The following is a 19,888-nucleotide window of genomic DNA, read 5'->3' on the forward strand; positions in this document are numbered from 1 at the left end:
ATAGTCGCCAATTCTGCAAATAAACAATGAAATCTTTTAACGACCACCCCTGGTTAACTCACTTACGGTAGAACTAACTGTTTATTTTGCCAAAAACGAGTTAGCTTAGTGTAGTAGAATTTCTGACCTTTTGACCTATATTTCTTGTCTTTTAAGAATGTCCGCTCATTTTCAATACTCTTGTATTTTGTGCCATTGAATGGACCAGTTGTGGGACAAAAGTGAATATTGAGTCGTGCCAACCTGTCTACAGAATTCGAGTTGTTATGGAACAGATAGGAAAAGCAAAACAAGACATTGACGCATTTGATAAGGAACGATGACGCACAACAGACATATAAATGAATGGCAGAAGACCGGAACTCGGGGGTGATTTTGGCTGGTGTGTGTCTTGTGTGCTCTGGAGTACATTGTGTCTGCTTGCACGGACAACTTAATTCAACCTGCACTTCTGATAATGGGTAAATAAATTTGTTGTACTAAACTACTTTTGTTGCTTGCTTAAGCTTCGGACAATCCACTACACAAATTGGCGTCACGAACTAGGATGGTCCAGAACTCTGCAAGTCAACATCCGCTCCCGGCTTCTCTCTCAGGCAGACAACGCTTGCACGCGCGCATCTAATAAAAGGTAAGCTATTTTGCTTATTGTGTAAAAGTTGTCTGTCTGAAGAGAAACGGGATCGGTAAGATGAAAACTGAAATTTTTTTTCATAAAAGATAGGTTTAGTCAGGTTCTCCAAAAACAACCTGGACTGGGGTAAATTATGGTTGGATTGAGTTGTTTTATATGTGATCATTTGTCTGTGTGTTTGTTGAAAACTTGTGATTTCTTGTTTTTAACATTAGGGGATTGTTGATAGAATTTTGGTGGTTTGGAGTGTAGAAGCACAGACGATGTGAGACGAAAATTTTCTTTTAACCTCTTCATCCTCTGTCGTTGCTGGCAGAGGATGCTTCTTTCTGCAAGTGCATCAGAATTAGCCAGAGTTGGACAAAGATAAATTTAAGGCAAGGGTTGCTAACTGGTGGCACATTTGGCCCATATAAAATTGATACGTCTGTGAAAGTGCGAGACACCTGTCTATGTGGAAACTGCAGCGGTCCCTAGTCCTTGTGACTCAGCGTGTAAAAAAGCCTCATATTAGGTGACCATTCAGTGACTCCGGTAAAGGAGATCAACTGAGCCAAGTTGTCACGAATCTGTTTAATGGCTGCAGAATAGACAGGTGGCGTCTCGGGCTCCATATGGTAGAGCTTTGGTGAAACTTGGTGAAACTGTATGGGACTGACCAGACACGATGTCTGTAGGATGCTGGGTGATTCCTGGTGGTCCTATGGCGCCTTAGAGGCCGGTGATCCGTGTTGGTCAGTTTGATAACGCAGGTGCTGCTCCAATGAAACGGGTTAATCGCCGTTTTATGAGCAATGATGGAACCTGGTTTTTGTGATATGAGACGGCCGATTCCACAAAAGCACGCGTGCATTAGTTGTTTATATTGGTCCGGACCAGGGGGGAGTGGTTTGTGGGATAAAAATGTGTGTGTTTTTTAAATTTATATATATATATATCTGCGTATTTTAATAACTTTTGTGTAGCACCTGGTTTCTTGTCTGGTTTAATCCCCCCCCTTCCTTCCCCCCCCCCCCTCGCAACCTCCCCTCACGCTTTTTTCACAGCCCCGCTATCTGTAAAAGTCTGGAAATTGTCTAAAATGTGTGTGCGTGTGAGAAAGTAGACAAAGTTTATGTACAGAAAACGTATGAGTGAATGATTTATCCATTTAATTATCTTATTCCGCTCTCGGAGGTTGGATCGCGGGGGCAGCAGCCTAAGCAGGGAAGTCCAGAATACCCTCCTTAAGCTTGACTATTTGTCCATCTAAGAGTGAATGATAAATGTTGTTCTTATTATTAAGGTTCTGATATGATACAGCTGTGCTTCTGGATGAGAAAAATAGTTGTCTATTGCATTTACTTTTAACTGTGCTGGTAAATTCTCTGTGTGTGAGTGACTGTGTGACGCATATTAAAAAAAAAAAAAAAAAAAAAAAAAAAAAAAGCTGGGAGACATTTTGAGATAAGAGTGTGTGCGTGTGACGAGGCTGTGTGAGTGACAGCTGCGTGAGGCATTGGTTCGAAGAGGAGTGACACTGATAGCATTGAGCTAGGTTAGCATTGTGTTAGCATAGCATTGAGCTAGGTTAGCATTGAGCTAGGATAGCATTGAGCTAGGTTAGCATTGTGTTAGCAAAAGTTTGCTTACTGAGGCATAGTAAGGCTAAGTTAGCATCTGGCTTGGCATTACTAAGTGTGGTTGAACAGTTATTCTCGGTCTGTAGAGTGTGCTAGTAGTAGGTGCTTGCTAAGTCCAGTAAAATAATAGATATATGGAAAATTACACGTTTAAATATCAATCAATAAATACGGATTGTGGGACATTGAAACATTGTTTAATTCATCATTCATTTATATGTCTAGTATACTTTTTTTTGGTACAGCCTTGCTGCTTATCTGATCCATCCAGTTTCTGTGTGGAAGTTGAGACAAACACACACGCACGAACATCATAGATTAGGACACATTGTAACTTTGAATTAATAGTTATACAACAAATAAATTAATAATATTGAATTTAAATTTGAGAAAGATAAATTGATTATACATTGACATTTTAATTTTTTTTAGGAATAAACACACAATAAAATAAAAGTTACATTTATATTCTAATACATCTAAGGGCATCTGTGAAACATAGAGTCTGAAGAAGTACAGATAAGAGCCACTCAGCGCCATTGTCAAAACAAAACGTAGAGAAGCGTTAAACAAATTCTAATCAGAAGGAAGACAGACAAAAATATGAGAACTTAAGTAAACAGACAGCAAGTAAACCAGAAATAATAATGTAAATAAATAACAAAGAAAGCAAATTTTTATGTGACATTGGTGCATGTAGAATTACAAATAGAGAATAAAACTAAATGGAAATAACTGTCTGCAAGATGAGCATGACGTCATGAATTGTGCTCGGGTTAGTAATAGATAGATAGATAGACAGATAAAACGTTATTGATTCCTTCAGGAGAGTTCCCTTTGGAAGAAGAACTAAAAAGTAAACAGTAACTAATAAGGGTATAAATGGAAACAAAATAGATTCTATTAAAAGAGAAACTAGGCATTAACGACCATGATATAAAAAAGTATTGCACTGTTATTGTTTTGCATTCCCTGTCATCCTAGCCCCCCAAAGAGGAGTTGTACAGTCTAATGATGTATGAGACAAAGGATTTTTTATAGGCTAAACCAGTAGTTCTCAAATGAGGGTATGGTGTTTCCGCTCGGACAAAAAAGGGAGGTACTTGAAGGTATGCCAAGGGGTACCTGAGATTTTAAATATTTTAAAATAGCGACAATTCAAAATCCTTTATAAATATAATTATAGAAGAATAATTCTTCAACAAAATAAATATTTAGAATTAAGTTCACGAGCCCAGATGGATCTCTATTGCAATATCCAAAGAAGGTTGATGATTGATTATATGTATAGAAATCTTTATTATAATTTAATCACTATTTAATTTTTAAAACGTTTTAGTTATTCTTATTTTTTTGTTTGTCCAAATAAGTCAAGTAAGACCACAACAAATGAGCAATATGGTGCACTGTTATATAATTTAATAAATCAGAAAATAATGGCATTATGCTGTATTTTATTTCTTTAATTTACTGGAAAAAAAAGGTTGAAAACCACTGCCCTAAATCATATCTAAAGCTAAAATTATTTTATAAGACTGATTATTTTGGATTCGTAAATAGTATGCTGTTGATTGTGGTTAGCTGCAAGTTTGTTTATTTGTTTGTTTAGTTATTTGAGTGAAAGGGGAAGAAATCAATAGGAATAATTACATGCAAAATGGAATAAAACTATGAGTGCGATAGATAATGAATGAATAGATGAAATAAGTTTATTTTGGTCATGTAATCAACCATCAACCAATTTGTGTGAGCAGTTTAACAGTAAATTAGACATATTAACAATCATACACATTTACACACAGAAAAGAAAAGAAAAAAGAATGACCAAAAAAAAAAAAGAATAGGCGGAAGCCAAAGCTTATATTGGCCTATGATATACAATTACTGAACATTAAATTACCTGGAACATCAACGTTAAAAGATGAAAGGAATTGTTACTATATTGCATAATGTTAAAAAACTTTACTTTTCAAGGGTCTCTTAAACCATAACAAAAAACTACATGTGTTCAGCTCATCACTGAGGATGGTACATCATTTAACTCCTAAAACTGAAATACATTTGTGTTTTTATTTTTATTTTACTTGACCTATTTTAAAAATAAATATCCCCCGTAAATGATAGTGTCTCCTCATAATGTAAACAAGCTAAGAATACAAACGGGAAGGCTGTTGTTCTTTACTTGGAAACATAATTGCAATTGTTTTAAAATTAAATTATCTGAACATTTAACACATTATGACTTATAAAAAATAGATTGGTATGATCATAACAATAATGCTTTGTGTAATATTGAAATGAGCCTTTTAATTTTAAGTATTGGGTCTATATTTCTTCTATAAACATTTCCCCAAACTTCAAAACAATATTACATATGGAAAAATAAATGAATAATATAACATGTGCAGACATTTCTTATTCAGCATGTGTTTTACTTTATACCGAATAGCAATGGATTTGGATATTTTTCTTTAATATGTTCAATATGCGGCTTCCAACATATTAATGATCAATTACTATTCTCAAGAATGTAGTTCATATACTCTGTCAATTTCCACTTGATTTAACTTTAATTTTTGTTTCACAATTTGACTTTGCACCCTGGGCAGGTCGCCACCTCATCAAAGGGCCAACACAGATAGATAGACAGACAACATTGACACATTAGGGCAAATTTAGTCTTATTAATTACTACATATTGAGATCTATTACTTAAAATAACTACTTAACCACTGTTGTGAAATACCTTTCTAATTTATGGGAGTATTGGGATAGGATTGAGGAAGATGTCTGCTGTGGTGGTGGTTAGTTTTGAAATTAATTTAATAAAAGTAACTTTAAAGTGCAGTCTGACATTTTAGTTTGGAGTAATTTATATTTTTATTTACACATTTCAGTACACCATACTTCTGGATGTTGAGCTAGAAGAGGATAATGGCATGACAGAATAAAGTTAGAATTAAAGTTGGGGTGCCAGTGATTGTCACACACACACTGGGTGTGGTGGAATTTGTCCTCTGCATTTGGCCCATCTCCCGTGATTGCCCCTGGGAGGTGGGGGAATCATGTTTGGTGATTTGGCTCCCAAATTTTTTGTGGTCTTTGGTGTGACTCGACCGGGGTTTTGAACTTGCGACCTGCCGATCTCAGGGCGGACACTCTAACCACTAGGCCACTGAGATGAAGTAGGCAAACCAAATCTCAACAGCTTTCAGTTAGCTATAGATTTTGAGAGTATAATGCGAATAACTATAACTTTACAACAGTTTGCTGTGAATAGTGTTGAATAATAATTACAAATAACAGCCTACATTAATAATTAGAATAAGAGCCGATATGTAAAGTTAAAAAAAAAAAAGAAAAAAAAAAAAAGAGGAGAAGTGTGATTAGGGCTGGCGCTTAGAGCATGGCCTTGTGTGTTTGTTGTGAATAGGTTAGATAACCAGTCGGAGACAGACAAGGCAAGGACAAGACTCAAAGTGCTTCACAGACAACAAAGGGAAATGAAAGAAAATAAAAGCAAAATTAAAATGCAGACAATAAAAATAAACACAGTGCGGACGTTAAAAGTTAAAAGATTAAAAGATTTAGCTGAAAGATAAGGAGAAACGTGAATAAAAACATTCCTTTGTTTTGGAGAGTATCACGCACAGCGAGAGGTCAGAGTGCAAGCATGACAGCTTGCTCGCGCCTACTGATAGACAAATGATAGTTTAAATTAACTTATACATAATCTTTAAGTGAATTAAAAGGGTACTTAAATACACATGAAGTAGTACGTATAATCTTTGAATTAAGGTTATTGATTAGCAATTAATGGGATAGTTAAGACTGTAATTAAAAAAAAAAACGTGATATGCAAAATTGAACTAACCGAGAGGATATGAAAACGATGGGTGTACATGTTTTGAGTTCCAAATTCTGGAGGAAAAAACCTCAACAAAACGTAAAACCATTCAGACGGACTTGGGTGGTAGCCACGGTTGTGCTAGGTCAAGCGAGGGTGGAAAGGATGTGCAGCCGGGGGACTGCCAGCTTCTCTGAACAAGACAAGCTCCAAAGTTGTAGCCAGAACATGCTCACAAAAAATACAGGTGTGACAGCAGGACGAACAGCAGGATACAAACAGACCCCTGCTGGACAAAAGTGTCAACGGACAATGTTCAACACAATCTTTGAAGCATTCCTTTGTGGTCAACCTGCACACACCTTGTAATGACCTGCTTACGAACTGTGCCCTGACAATTCAATACCGCACAGAAGGAAATTCCTGATGTTGCCTGACAGCACGACATCAGCGGACAACTAATAGGGACGCCTCCCAGGAACGAGTGGAAGACGGGGACTGCTCCAACTGTCCTAGCACTGGCTGACGGAGGTGCGTCCGTGTGTCCTGCCACCCAAACCGCCAAAGTGTATGATCACCAATTAGACGACTCATAATAGGAGCCTTTTGACTCTTATATATGGTAGGACTCAAGGTATGGCCGCTCATGTGAACTATCCTTACAACAATTAGAATGGTATAAGATGGACAACTAATGACCCACATTGTTCCCTCTGTCCTGCCTACGAAACCAAAAATGTAGGTCAAATGATAAAACAGGGCGTAGCTGCCGCTGATTGAACCGATACGCTAATACCACATTTTCAATTATTTCGGTTGTCTGTTAAAAACATAGCTATTGGTTGCAATTTGGACATTCCTGCTGTAGGCTACAAAGAGCTAGCAGCTACACAACAGCTGAGCTAAAATAAAATTTAAGCATATCAAAAAATTATAGTTGCTTATTACATACACAAAGTCGCAGAGAGACAGAAGTCTGTAGAAAGTATTCAGTAACAAACGTGTCCGCATTATTAAACTTTCTACCACAGGAAACATACTGAACAAATCCAGCAGTTACTGTCAGACTCTAATCCGGATTACCTTGTCTATCAGAGACATGGTTAAAACCCACAACACCTTTCGTTCTAATTAATGTCCCGGGGGACAAGATTACAGAAAAGACAGATCGAGTGACAAAGGGGGGAGGAATTATGATTTGTGAAAGGGAAAACATTAAAAGTAGATCAATTTGAGTATGTTGAAATTAAAATCACATGTTCCTCAGAAATGTATTTCAAGGTAATTGTAGTATACCGACTGACCACAGCTAAAGACATTTTTCTTGATTCATTTTCAGACATCCTCAAACAGCATAGTATGAAAGAAGTAACGTCATGGGGGACGTTAATCTGGACTGGTTAAATAAGACGCGTAGAAAGAAACTTAAGGATATTATAAACGGCTTCTACATGATACAAAGGATAAGCAGCCCTACTAGAATTACAATTGGATGACAAAAATTAAAGAGATCATCTGTAAATACACGAATACAAAACCAGAAAGAAGAGTGCTAAAATAAAAATACCATTGGATTAATAAAACAATTTGGATTCTAATAAAGACATCGGGACTCAGCTCTCAAAAGAGCAATTATAACAGGTCTAAATACAGATCGTATGTTTTAAAAGTTTGGAAGAACAAGGTAGCAATGTTTATGCGGAAGTCTAAGGCTGACTTTCATTTAGAATTAATCAAAGCTGCAAAAGGGAACAATAGAGAGTTATGGAAAACCAGATACAAACTTACGGGAAGAGAGCAAACAAGAAACAGCACTATAACATTAAATATCAATGGCGCTACTATCGCAGACAGTCTGGACATAAGTAATAATTTCAATGAACATTTCATCCAGTCTGTACAAACCCTGAATAAAAATCCCTCAAAATCAGTGCAAATAATTGTCATTTATTCAGGATGGACTCATTTTAGAAGTAACAAATGAAACAAAGTTAAACAAAATCTTCACTGCATTATCAGACTCACGATCTAGAGATATATATATGGGTTGGACACTATCTTCCTAAAAACATATACGGATTGTATTATTGCTCGTATAACAACGATTGATAAATAAATCAATAACGGAAAACACTTTCCCTACCACGTGGAGAAACTGCTACTATGATTAAATCCATAAAGCAGGAAATAAAGAAGACCAGAACATGTACAGACCAATTAGCCTTCTCCACGTTATAACAAAAGGAATAGAAAATTTGAAAAAAAAAAAAAAAAGTGGCTTTGGAGCAATCAAGGCTGCTCACACGGTCACTAAGAGGGGCATTATGTTGACACATCAATTTAATGAGTATTATATTTATCCATGAGAGCATTTTTGTTGTTAATTGTGAGGTATGGCTGTTAAAATCTTGGTTGTTTTTACGAATGATGACAGATGTGAACAAGAGCATGTATTGTCTTTGTGTGATGATGTAAATAAGGTGTGCTTGTATTGTATGGTAAGTATGTGTCCATGAAGGGGCATTTGGTGACTTTTCTTATAATTGAATACATGCTACAGTATGATTATTTTTGATTAATTATTGATTATTATGAATGTATATATTTATTATGATTAATTAGTGTCATAATTTTATTGCTTGATTTGTGGATCCCCTTAATTTAGGTAGCCAGGGACTACAGATGGAAAGTAGCTATTTAGATATAATCTAGTACAGAACATATCTGTTTCTGAACTTAATGTTTCTGTGCATTGTCCCATCATAGATAGACTAAATTAAATACAACTATTTAGTGAATTGTTGTGGCCACAATAATTCACTAGGTGTTGTAAAATATCAAAGTACTATTGCAAAAGCGAACAGTGACCTCAAACATGACCTGTCCTCCGCCTCTGTTCTTGCTGCGCTTGACTATCAGCTGTCTTTTCTTTTTCTTGGATGTTTCTGAAACTACTAATACTACTACTACTATTACTATTACTACGACTAACACTGTCCCTGTGAGAGGGACAGAGGGGGGAGGTGAGTTTGGATTGGGTCAAGTTTGAGCGTGTTGAGGTTTTATTTAATCGATATGATCAAGGATAAAGGAACGTAATGATTTAGATTGACAATTGCAGTGGTTGGCGAAAGCAACCCCAACCTCAAAGGAGGGTGCCAATTCAGTAATTAAATGTTTTGTGAATGATCTAATATCCCGACATGGTTTCCCCAAAAAGATTAGGTCAAACAACGGCACCTGTTTTAAGAAAACAGGTTAATCTTCTTCAGTCACAAGATCAGCACTTCTCAGGACCAGCAGCTTCCTAGGAAGGTGGAAAGACCAGGAGACCAAAATGGTAAGTTTGCAAAATGTAGAATTTGTGTGCCAGTTCCTCTGTGCAGATTTGAGGATGAAAGCAGCCACTCCAGATTCCCTTGCACTCGCTAAGAGGGGCACGGTCAAAGCCGATCCAGGACCAACACCCGATACCTGACTGGAAGGAACCGAGAGGAGAGACAACACCTTGCCAGCGATGACGAGAACAACTAAGGTTGCCAGCCAATGTGTCCACCGGGACTCCAGCAGCTGTGGAAAGAAGTGTCGGGAGTGCCGAAGCAGCGAGGAGGCCTGAAGCAAGCCGAGGGCCTGGACCAAAGCCCCACGCCCCATACTCTGCCCCGCCTTCCCCAAAGCCCCCACAGCTCCAACTCTACCTGAGTTTTCCCCAATTTCGGCCAGCACGCACATGCCACTGAACAGTCTGCCCAATGGACTGAACCACACCCCAAGAAGAGACAGAGACAGACTGTTTGAGTGGATCTCTTTCTTCACCAGGGCAGCCAAAAGCCCAACGAGGTGTCGGCAGGCCACCAGCCTGAGGCACCACCGAGCCATCTATACGAGCACTAATCGAACATGGACTCATACGAAATTCAGTTGTGTGTTCAAAATCAATTGATAATTAACAATATTGGTAACTACATTCATTGCAAATGCCGGGAAAAATATTTTTGAAAATGTCTTACAGTCATAAGTCTATATACATTCATCTATTTATGTTCAATGATGTTCATGATCAAAGTATTTGTTTTTCCTTTACTAAATCAAAGGGTAGGCCACTAATTGTGTTCTGTGAGATGGTTTTACTGCAGGCTGGTAACAGCGATCGCTCTGAAGGAGGGTCATAGACGGAATTTTTGCCTCGTATAAAAACATTGAGGTTTTTGCCTCTATCTGCGGTAGAGATTTAAGTTAGTGGTCTATATCAGAAATTGTTTTGGTCCAGGGTCTTAAGACCCTGGAAGGAGGGTATGTAGTAGAATTTCTGACCTTTTGACCTATATTTCTTGTCTTTTAAGAATGTCCGCTCATTTTCAATACTCTTGTATTTTGTGCCATTGAATGGACCAGTTGTGGGACAAAAGTGAATATTGAGTCGTGCCAACCTGTCTACAGAATTCGAGTTGTTATGGAACAGATAGGAAAAGCAAAACAAGACATTGACGCATTTGATAAGGAACGATGACGCACAACAGACATATAAATGAATGGCAGAAGACCGGAACTCGGGGGTGATTTTGGCTGGTGTGTGTCTTGTGTGCTCTGGAGTACATTGTGTCTGCTTGCACGGACAACTTAATTCAACCTGCACTTCTGATAATGGGTAAATAAATTTGTTGTACTAAACTACTTTTGTTGCTTGCTTAAGCTTCGGACAATCCACTACATTAGCAAGTGCTGGACTGGGCTTTTATTTTGTTTGATTTGTCATCTTTGTTTTACATTCTATTTGCACAACAGGATCCCAACTTATTTGTTCTATCGACAATCTATTCCCATTAACTTATGCTATTTGTAACCTACTCTTTGTACATCCTATTCTATTTACGTCATTATGTACATACTATCGTTCATGTGGTACTCATTGAGCTAAATCTGGGACCTCGGGTACTGAACTCTATGCCATTTCATGCGTGCTTGTATGATAACGTTTCTTGAATCCTTAAAAAAATATGTTTTTCTTTATTTTTTTGTATACTGCTGCATTCCTGGAAGACTTCTGGTGCTTTTTGAAAATCTGATTCAGATAAATCATGATAAAACATGAGATCTAACATGCTAATGCCTATCAAAGGTTTAATACGAGTAGTACTAATTGACACTGTCATGGGTACCTAATCTAGCAATATGTAGTATGTGTAATAGATGAACAAAAGTACAAACATATTATTTTATTTTATCATACTTACCTTTGTGTTGAATCCGAACAAGACAGAAAAAAACACTAATTTAATTCCAGGAGTTTTACCCTATTGATTGTTGTTTGTTCATTGCTTTGATTTTATAGTTTTATTTAATTGGAATAATGCATCAACAGTAAAGAAAGTAAGCCACATACATTTAGAGTAAAAAATTAATAAAATAAAATGAAAAGATAAAGAATTCGGTAGAGTTTGATGTTAACCCAAGTCAGAATTGCTCAGCCTTGGCAGAGTTCTAATTTGTAGTTTCAATTTGCATTGCAGTGGTATATAACTGCTCAACATGGTAATTAGAGATGTTTTGAATATTTACAAAACCGTTATTATAAATATCTGCACTCCTACAAACTAGATAAAATATATTGTTAAATGAAAATGTGTGATATTATCATTGTTTAGGTTGAAACTTGTATGGGATCATTGACCTAAAAAAGCATTAAATGGATCAATATATTTGACCATGACTCTTTTCGAGAATGTCAACATGAGTAGTAGAAGAATAGCTTTAGAAGAACCAGATTTCATTGTGTAATTACAGAAAAGTCAGAGTGGCGCATTTCACCACCAAAAGTGAGTCTGTGGCAGGTCCCAAAAGGGCGGGGAGGGGGGGGATTATTGTTTACACAAAAACATACATTAATGAGAAGGCAATGCTGCGATGTCTCCATGGTAAAAATATGAAAAAAACGTGGTAACTGCTGCAGGTTTGAGGTGGAAGACATGATGCTATTGTTGTTTTATGAGAAGGTGATATGTTACATGGGATTTATTTTTGCTTTGATAACAACTACATCCCCATCTGTGTCGGAGAAAGGAGCCGAACCGGATTTTCCTAACAGAGATGTGCACACACACATTTATACAGTATATGTCAGGAAAGATGTAGACACATTATAAAGACACATATTGCTGCTTTGCTGTCCTTTTCTGGTACAGAAAAAAAATACCTCGTTGAGAAGCAGCTGCAGTATCCAGCGCAGGTCCTTGTCCTCGGGGTCAGATGCGCGTGTGTGTTTGAAGTAGGCGTTCAAAAATGCAACGACGTACGCCAGCAGCCTCTCATCCTCCACCGAGGCAGGATGCACCTGGAGAAACCTGCAGGGAGGAAGAGCAAAGACACGATCACCATCAGAAAGCACAGTGAGAAAGAATATGCTGTTTTATCTTCAAAGAAACAAAGTGCATAGATTTATTTGTTTCATCCGGACCAATTAAAACAAATAAACAAGATAAAATGAGGCAGAATTAGCTACGCATGAAATTGTGTCAAAGTTGCCCGTTAATTCGTCGCATTCCCGTCCTTTGAATGCTTTATTAGCCGTACCGGAGCGCTGGGAAGTGACAGAGTAAAGAGAAAATTACCCTGCTACATTCAGTGAGCCATGAAAACATTTAATTTACAGCAAGTGCAGTCCCACACAGTTCTGCAGAGTTGCAGAAGCACCAGAGATAATGGCAGCTATAAAAAGCATTGGTTAATTAGCTTAATTCATTCACCTAAACAAGACGTACTGAACACTATGTGGATACAAGTGTGAAGATACACCTCTTAATCATTTCATTAGCTAATCGGGTTGTGCTGGACCTCATGAATTCAATTTCTTAACCATCCAAACGTACGTTAAGACAATTACAAAGGCATGGCTGGATTAGTTTGGTGGAGAACTCCAAGCACCTTGGACACCAGTGCAGTGCTATTCAACTGGCGGCCGGGCCCAGCCCGGCCCGGGAATGGCATGATTCATTCCAGCCCCCGAGGTCAAAACTTACTTGGGAAACAAACATTTTTGAAGCAAATTCCTAAAAACACTAGAGAAGTGATTCTCAAACTTAAGAATCACTTGATTAAAGTACAGTTTATCATTTACCTATATTTAAATACAGTGTAACTGTTCAAACTGTGTGTACGGTGGCCAAAAATTTTAAATATACTCTGCCTTGTTTTAATGAATACTTAGGCCTACTATGGTAAATGGGTTGTACTTGTATAGCGCTTTTCTACCCCTTTTTAAGGAGCCCAAAGCGCTTTGACAGTATTTCCACATTAAGATTAAAGATTAAAGTACCAATGATTGTCACACACACACACTAGATGTGGTGAAATTTGTCCTCTGCATTTGTCCCATCCCCTTGGGGAGCAGTGGGCAGCAGCGGCGCCGCGCCCGGGAATCATTTTGGTGATTTAACCCCCAACTCACCCATTCACACACACATTCACACACTACACTATAACACACACAATACTATGCTACTGTAATTTAATGTTGGTCATTATGGTGGTACTTGGAAAGCTTTTTTTTTTTTCTGAGGTGGTACTTGGTGAAAAAAGTTTGAGAACCACTGCACTAAAGTGCTCCTGTTGGATAGAGGAACTTGGACCAATGTAAATACATTGGCAGATTGTTGCGTTGACATTTTAACTTTGCTGCCTTGAGGTGTTCCTCGAAGCACCATACTCCAAGTACTCTCCTTTTTGGCAGTTACAAATGTTTTTCATAATGTGATTTATATAACTACAGTAAGGTGTTGCTATACCTTGTTTACTTTAAAAGCAGTCAGTAGTTCATCCATCCATTTTCTACCGCTTCTCCCTCTCAGGGTCGCGGGGGGTACTGAAGCTTATCTGTAATTTGTTCAAATTCTTTAGTTTTACTAGTAGTCAATGTTCCCCCTAATTGTTTATGTGTCTGAGTAAACACACAAACTCTTTGAGCATTCAGTGGACCACATAGACATAGACTTAGACTTCCTTTTATTGTCATTCAAATTTGAACTTTACAGTACAGATAAGAACGAAATGTCGTTGCATTAGCTCGTTGTAGTGCAGGATAAAAGAGCAATAATCTGCAGATATAAATAAATACATTTATACATGTGAGCAACATCAGACGTGCACGGCCGTATCTGTCCCAAACCTAACATCATAACAAGTTAAATGTCTTATTATTATAATCTACTGACAGCAGTCATTTCCAATCATTTTATTTTTAATGCCTTGAATCGTGGCCAACTTACATTGAAAATATTTGTTTCATTAACTATTAAAGGTGCTGTTTGCAACTTCCTCACGGTAACATTTTCAAAGCAAAAAATATAACAAGAACACCACCGGCTAACTTATGTTACCATTAGTGGTTTAACAGATCATATTTGTTTGATAATTGTCTATATTTTTCACAATTACAAAGTTTATGTAATAAAAATTTTTACCGGCTCGAATAAAATGAATGGTGTTTATGGCGGTCAGTCACCAGGTCTCATCAACACGTATGCGCAGGGAGCACGTGCACACATTCAAAAGCAGTCCAAGAGAAGCAACGAACAATACACAGTCATGTAAGTGCTCCTTTTTAGCGGATTAAACTTCCTCCTCCTTGTGCGTGACTCAGTTTAGGATCGAAATAAATATGTCGGACTAAACAACACTGCAGTGATGTTATTATACGTGATTTTGTCAGCATTCGCCATCAAATAATTTGGGGATTACTTACTGTATTATAGTGCTGCTTGCTAACTTGACAAATGGCTCCCGATCGGGGACGTAGAAACCTCAACGTTGTTAAATTGCCAAATTTAACAAATGAGGCTTCAACGTCCCCGCGACGGACCAGACTTGCTATAAAATGGATGGATGGAATTCAATTTTGTGTCCGATAATTTTCAAACAAACACCAAATTGTATGAATCGGCGTTAAATAGCAAGTGGTAATCCTTTTTCTTTTTTTTTGAGCAGTACAATCACTAATTCGAAAAATTAAAGTCAGGTTTATGGGGCGTGACATAATTGACCCAGTTTTCCCAGTATGAAGTAAATTTTTCCAATTTATAATTAATAAAGGCAGTTATCTTCTCCATTTTATATATGTCCATTGTGATTTCCATCCATTGCTTCAAAGTTGGGCTATCCTGAGATATCCATTTCCTAGTCATGGTCTTTTTACAGGCCACCAGTAGGATATTCATTAAGTGTTTATCTTTCTTCAGCCAGTCCTGAGGTACATGTCCAAAAAACTAAGTTTTACTTTCAAGGGGTATTTCACGTTTGAAAATATCCTGTAGAGCTTGGTGTATCTCTTTCCAGTAGTCCTTTATGATGGAGCAGTCCCAGAAAACATGGTGGTGGTTTGCATTTGAATTCCCACAGTTTCTCCAACAGGCAAGGGAGTTGTTATCATAGTGAGACTTCTGAGAAGGTGTAATAAAAAATCTGATCAAACTTTTCCAGCCAAACTCCCTCCACTTGGGTGAGCTGGTACAAGTCCATTGATATTTCCATATTATTGTCCATTCTTCCTCAGATATAGTTATCCCTCCTTCCTTCTCCCATTTTATTTTAATATATGAAGTTGAATATGATTTCATATTCAACAGACCCTTATACAAGCATGAAATACTTCTATCAATAGTTTCTGAATTGTAGGCTTTTGTAAACAATTCAATCAAACATATACTCGTCTTGACACTTTTCACCTTCATATTAACAAAGTGTCGCAACTGCAAATATCGATAGAAGTCTTGGTTTTCTAATATATATGTCCTTTTAATAGTTTCAAAACTAAGCATTTTTTCATCTTTCATTACACTACATAAAGCTGTTATACCCTTAGATATCCAGTCCTTAAATCTTGAGTCTAATTTATTAGGTGTAAACTCTGTATCATAGGCACACCATTTAAGAACTGCAATATCACTCTCGAGTGTGTTTTCCTTTATAATCATTTTCCACACTTTAAGGGTCCATTTCACCCATGGGTTATCAGTGTTATTTATGTGGGTCTGTAAATTGCTATCCGCCAGGATTGCTTGTATAGGGATGGAGGGCATTTCTTCTTCAATAATTTTCCATTGAGCAATGTATGATGGGTTGCACCAGCATATCACTGCTCTCATCTGGGGCCGTACTTATCAAGCTTCTTAGAGTGCCATTTTACACTTAAGTCCTGAGAATTTGCGAAATTTAGTCCTACTCTCAAACTTAAGAATAAAAGCTTTTTATCAACGTTCTTAAGTATAAGAATCACTCCTACTCTCCACGATATTTAAGAGACCTTCAGAGGTGTCTTAAGTGGTTAGGAGTTGCCAGCAGGGGATGGCACTGAGGCGAGAGAGACGTGCGCGAACGTTCAGGGAACGGAACAATGTTTTTTGTTTTTTTTGATGACGAGCAGCTGATCAAACGGTATCGTTTAGACAGAGCGGATATTATTTTTGTCACAGATTTAATACTTTTCGATTCCTTGTTGATTTCTGCATGTGTCTGCAGTGGGCTGGTATATATAGAGCCACCCACACCAGTTTCAAATTAGTTGCCTAATTAATGAATTGGAAAGAAAATGTTATGACAGTAGCGTATGTGTGTGGCCGTGAGGTGAGTGACGTCAGTGAGTGTGTGGGCGATAGAAGAGAGGGAGCGGTAGCGTGAGTGCCGGAGGGAACTAGTTTGTTTTGTATTATTTTGTAGTTTATTGTCAAAATATACACTTCCATTGTCCACTTAAATATTTCCAAGATATTTCTTTATTCTTAGACAACGGATTCCCTTCCGTGATTGGTCATTTCTATGGACACAGAAATGACGTCACCTAAAATTCTGTTTACGGCACATAGTAATGTCGTAATTCAGCTCTGAGTGTGACACTTAAGATTCAGTCCTACACTTCGCTGAAAGTGTGAGTAAGACGCTTGATAACTAACTTTTAAATGCAGCTTTCAGCGAAGAATTTATTTACTCTTAAGTCAACTCTTAGCAGACTTCTTATGAGTAATTCTAAGAAGCTTGATAAGTACGGCCCCTGGGCTGCAAAATAATAATCTCGGAGGCAAGGTAAACCCCATCCTCCCTTTTGTTTGGTCATTTTGATGGAATCAATTCTAGAACTAAGGCTAAAAAAAGGAATTAAGTTCCATCTTGCTATGTCATCTTTTATTCTTTTATGTATGTAAAAAAAAAAAAGGATTACTCCCTATATGTGTACAGGTATGTATGTATGTATATGTGTATGTGTATATTGTTTATATACTTTTTAATTATTTTATTTCTGATTATTATTATTATTAAGGTATTATCATTTATTTTTTGTTTATTTAATTGTTGTATTTGTAGATATTACTTTGTTGTTGTTTTTTGTTGTTGTTGCTGTTACTTTCTTTTCGGGGGGGTGGTGGGTGGTATGGTTGGGATATAAACAAAAAACATTTGGACATTTAGGACAGACAAGAGATATAAGATGTATGTGAATATGATGTAATGGATAGGAATGTCTGATGCTGGATGTCAATAAAAATAAAATGAAAAAAATAAATAAATAAATAGGCAGTGGGTTTAGCATTAGTAAAAAGGACAAACAATGTCTATATGATTTTTTACACCAGGGGTGTCAAACTCCTTTTAGATCGGGGGCCACATGGAGAAAAATCTACTCCCAAGTGGGCCGGACTGGTAAAATCACAGCACAATAACTTAAAAATAAAGACAACTTCAGATTGTTTACATTCTGAAACTGTCCAAATCACAATGTTGTTGTTTTCTTTACACTTGCATGTTGCGGTTAATAGTATTCTACCTTTATTTGTCGTTATTTATACTATCTGAATAAATTATGTGATAATGTCCATCAGTCAACTCATTAGTGTTAATTTTCAATCTATCTAGATAAAAAAAATAATATACAAATCAAATTACAGGATGTTATTTATATAGTTTGCTCATTTTCCTCGACTGGTGCACTAACATCATCCAGCCATCCATTTCCTACCGCTTGTCCCTTTCGGGGTCGCGGGCGGGTGCTGGAGCCTATCTCAGCTGCATTCGGGCGGAAGGCGGGGTACACCCTGGACAAGTCGCCAACTCATCATGTGGGGTTTTTTTTGTTTTTTTTTTTAAATATGTAGCATAATCTACAAAGATACAAAGATTTGCTATTGCGACATCTAGTGGACACATTTAGAACAGCAGTTTCTTTCATTCAAAAATCTTGGCTCATTTTTATACTTAGCAAACTCATCCCGCGGGCCGGATAAAACCTGTTCGCGGGCCTTCATTTGACACCCCTGTTTTACACTTCAAGGTTCAAGGTTCAACTTTATTGTCCCTGTGGGGAAATTTGTCTTGGGCACAGTGCATCATTGCTTTCTTAACATACACAAAAACAACAGAACAAAAACACAAGCACAGACACAACCACAACCAGACAACTAACATTTAAACATCAGAACGTGGGGCGGTGTGGCGAAGTTGGTAGAGTGGCCGTGTCAGCAATCGGAGGGTTGCTGGTTACTGGGGTTCAATCCCCACCTTCTACCATCCTAGTCACGTCCGTTGTGTCCTTGGGCAAGACACTTTACCCTTGCTCCTGATGGCTGCTGGTTAGCGCCTTGCATGGCAGCTCCCGCCATCAGTGTGTGAATGTGTGTGTGTGTGAATGTGGAAATACTGTCAAAGCGCTTTGAGTACCTTGAAGGTACAAAAGCGCTATACAAGTATAACCCATTTATTTATATCATTTATGTTGTTGTTATGATAGAATATACATTCAATGACAGCTATCCAAATTGCTAACAACACCTAAAAGGTAATGCGCGTGCATGTTATGTATGTACATAATTACGTCATTAAGTATGAGAAGCCATGAGAGGGCAGGATATACTGTGTAAAATACATTGAAAAGTTGGCGCCCTTTCTGTGTAAATGTTGCAAACAGCCCCTTTAACTAGTATTGTATGTCTAAATGGGGGTCTATGGAAATAAGTTGTACCCTTCAGATTTGACATTTAGTTCTCTTAAACATTCATATGTTGCACAATGAGATGTGTGATGTAGCACAAGCATGGGATAAAGTGTTCATTCCTGTAACGTTCTGTCTGTTAACTACCGTATTTTTCGGACTATAAGTCTCAGTTTTTTTCATAGTTTGGCCGGGGGTGCGACTTATACTCAGGAGCGACTTATGTGTGAAATTCTTAACACATTACCGTAAAATATCAAATAATATTATTTAGCTCATTCACATAAGAGACTAGACGTATAAGATTTCATCGAAATAAGCGATTAGGAGTGACAGATTGTTTGGTAAACGTAAAGCATGTTCTATATGTTATAGTTATTTGAATGACTCTTACCATAATATGTTAACATACCAGGCACGTTCTCAGGTGGTTATCTATGCGTCATATAACGTACACTTATTCAGCCTGTTGTTCACTATTCTTTATTTATTTTAAATTGCCTTTCAAATGTCTATTCTTGGTGTCGGGTTTTTTCAAATAAATTTCCCCCAAAAATGCGACTTATACTCCAGTGCGACTTATATATGTTTTTTTCCTCCTTTATTGTGCATTTTCGGCCGGTGCGACTTATAGTCCGGAGCGATTTATACTACGAAAAATACGGTATATCATTACAGTTTTTATTAGCATTTCTGTAATTTAGTAACATAATTTCATGATTAATATCCATAAATTAACATTGTGAATACATGACAGTAGAATAAGCACACATTGATTGGGGATTGTGGGTGTACAGTACCTGTTTGTTTCACCA

General features: G+C 37.4%; 1 protein-coding gene across 1 annotated transcript in view; it reads right to left on the minus strand.

Annotated features, from left to right (window-relative positions):
* The window catches only part of rttn (rotatin), a 127,606-nt gene that overhangs the window by 43,568 nt on the left and 64,150 nt on the right, over positions 1–19,888 (minus strand). Inside the window, exon 26 of the mRNA XM_062021083.1 lies at positions 12,297–12,444. Coding sequence (XP_061877067.1) covers positions 12,297–12,444 — 148 coding nt within the window. The remainder of the gene's footprint in view (positions 1–12,296; positions 12,445–19,888) is intronic.

The sequence above is a fragment of the Entelurus aequoreus genome, linkage group LG15 (assembly GCF_033978785.1).
Source record: "Entelurus aequoreus isolate RoL-2023_Sb linkage group LG15, RoL_Eaeq_v1.1, whole genome shotgun sequence".
Taxonomy (NCBI): Eukaryota; Metazoa; Chordata; class Actinopteri; order Syngnathiformes; family Syngnathidae; genus Entelurus; species Entelurus aequoreus.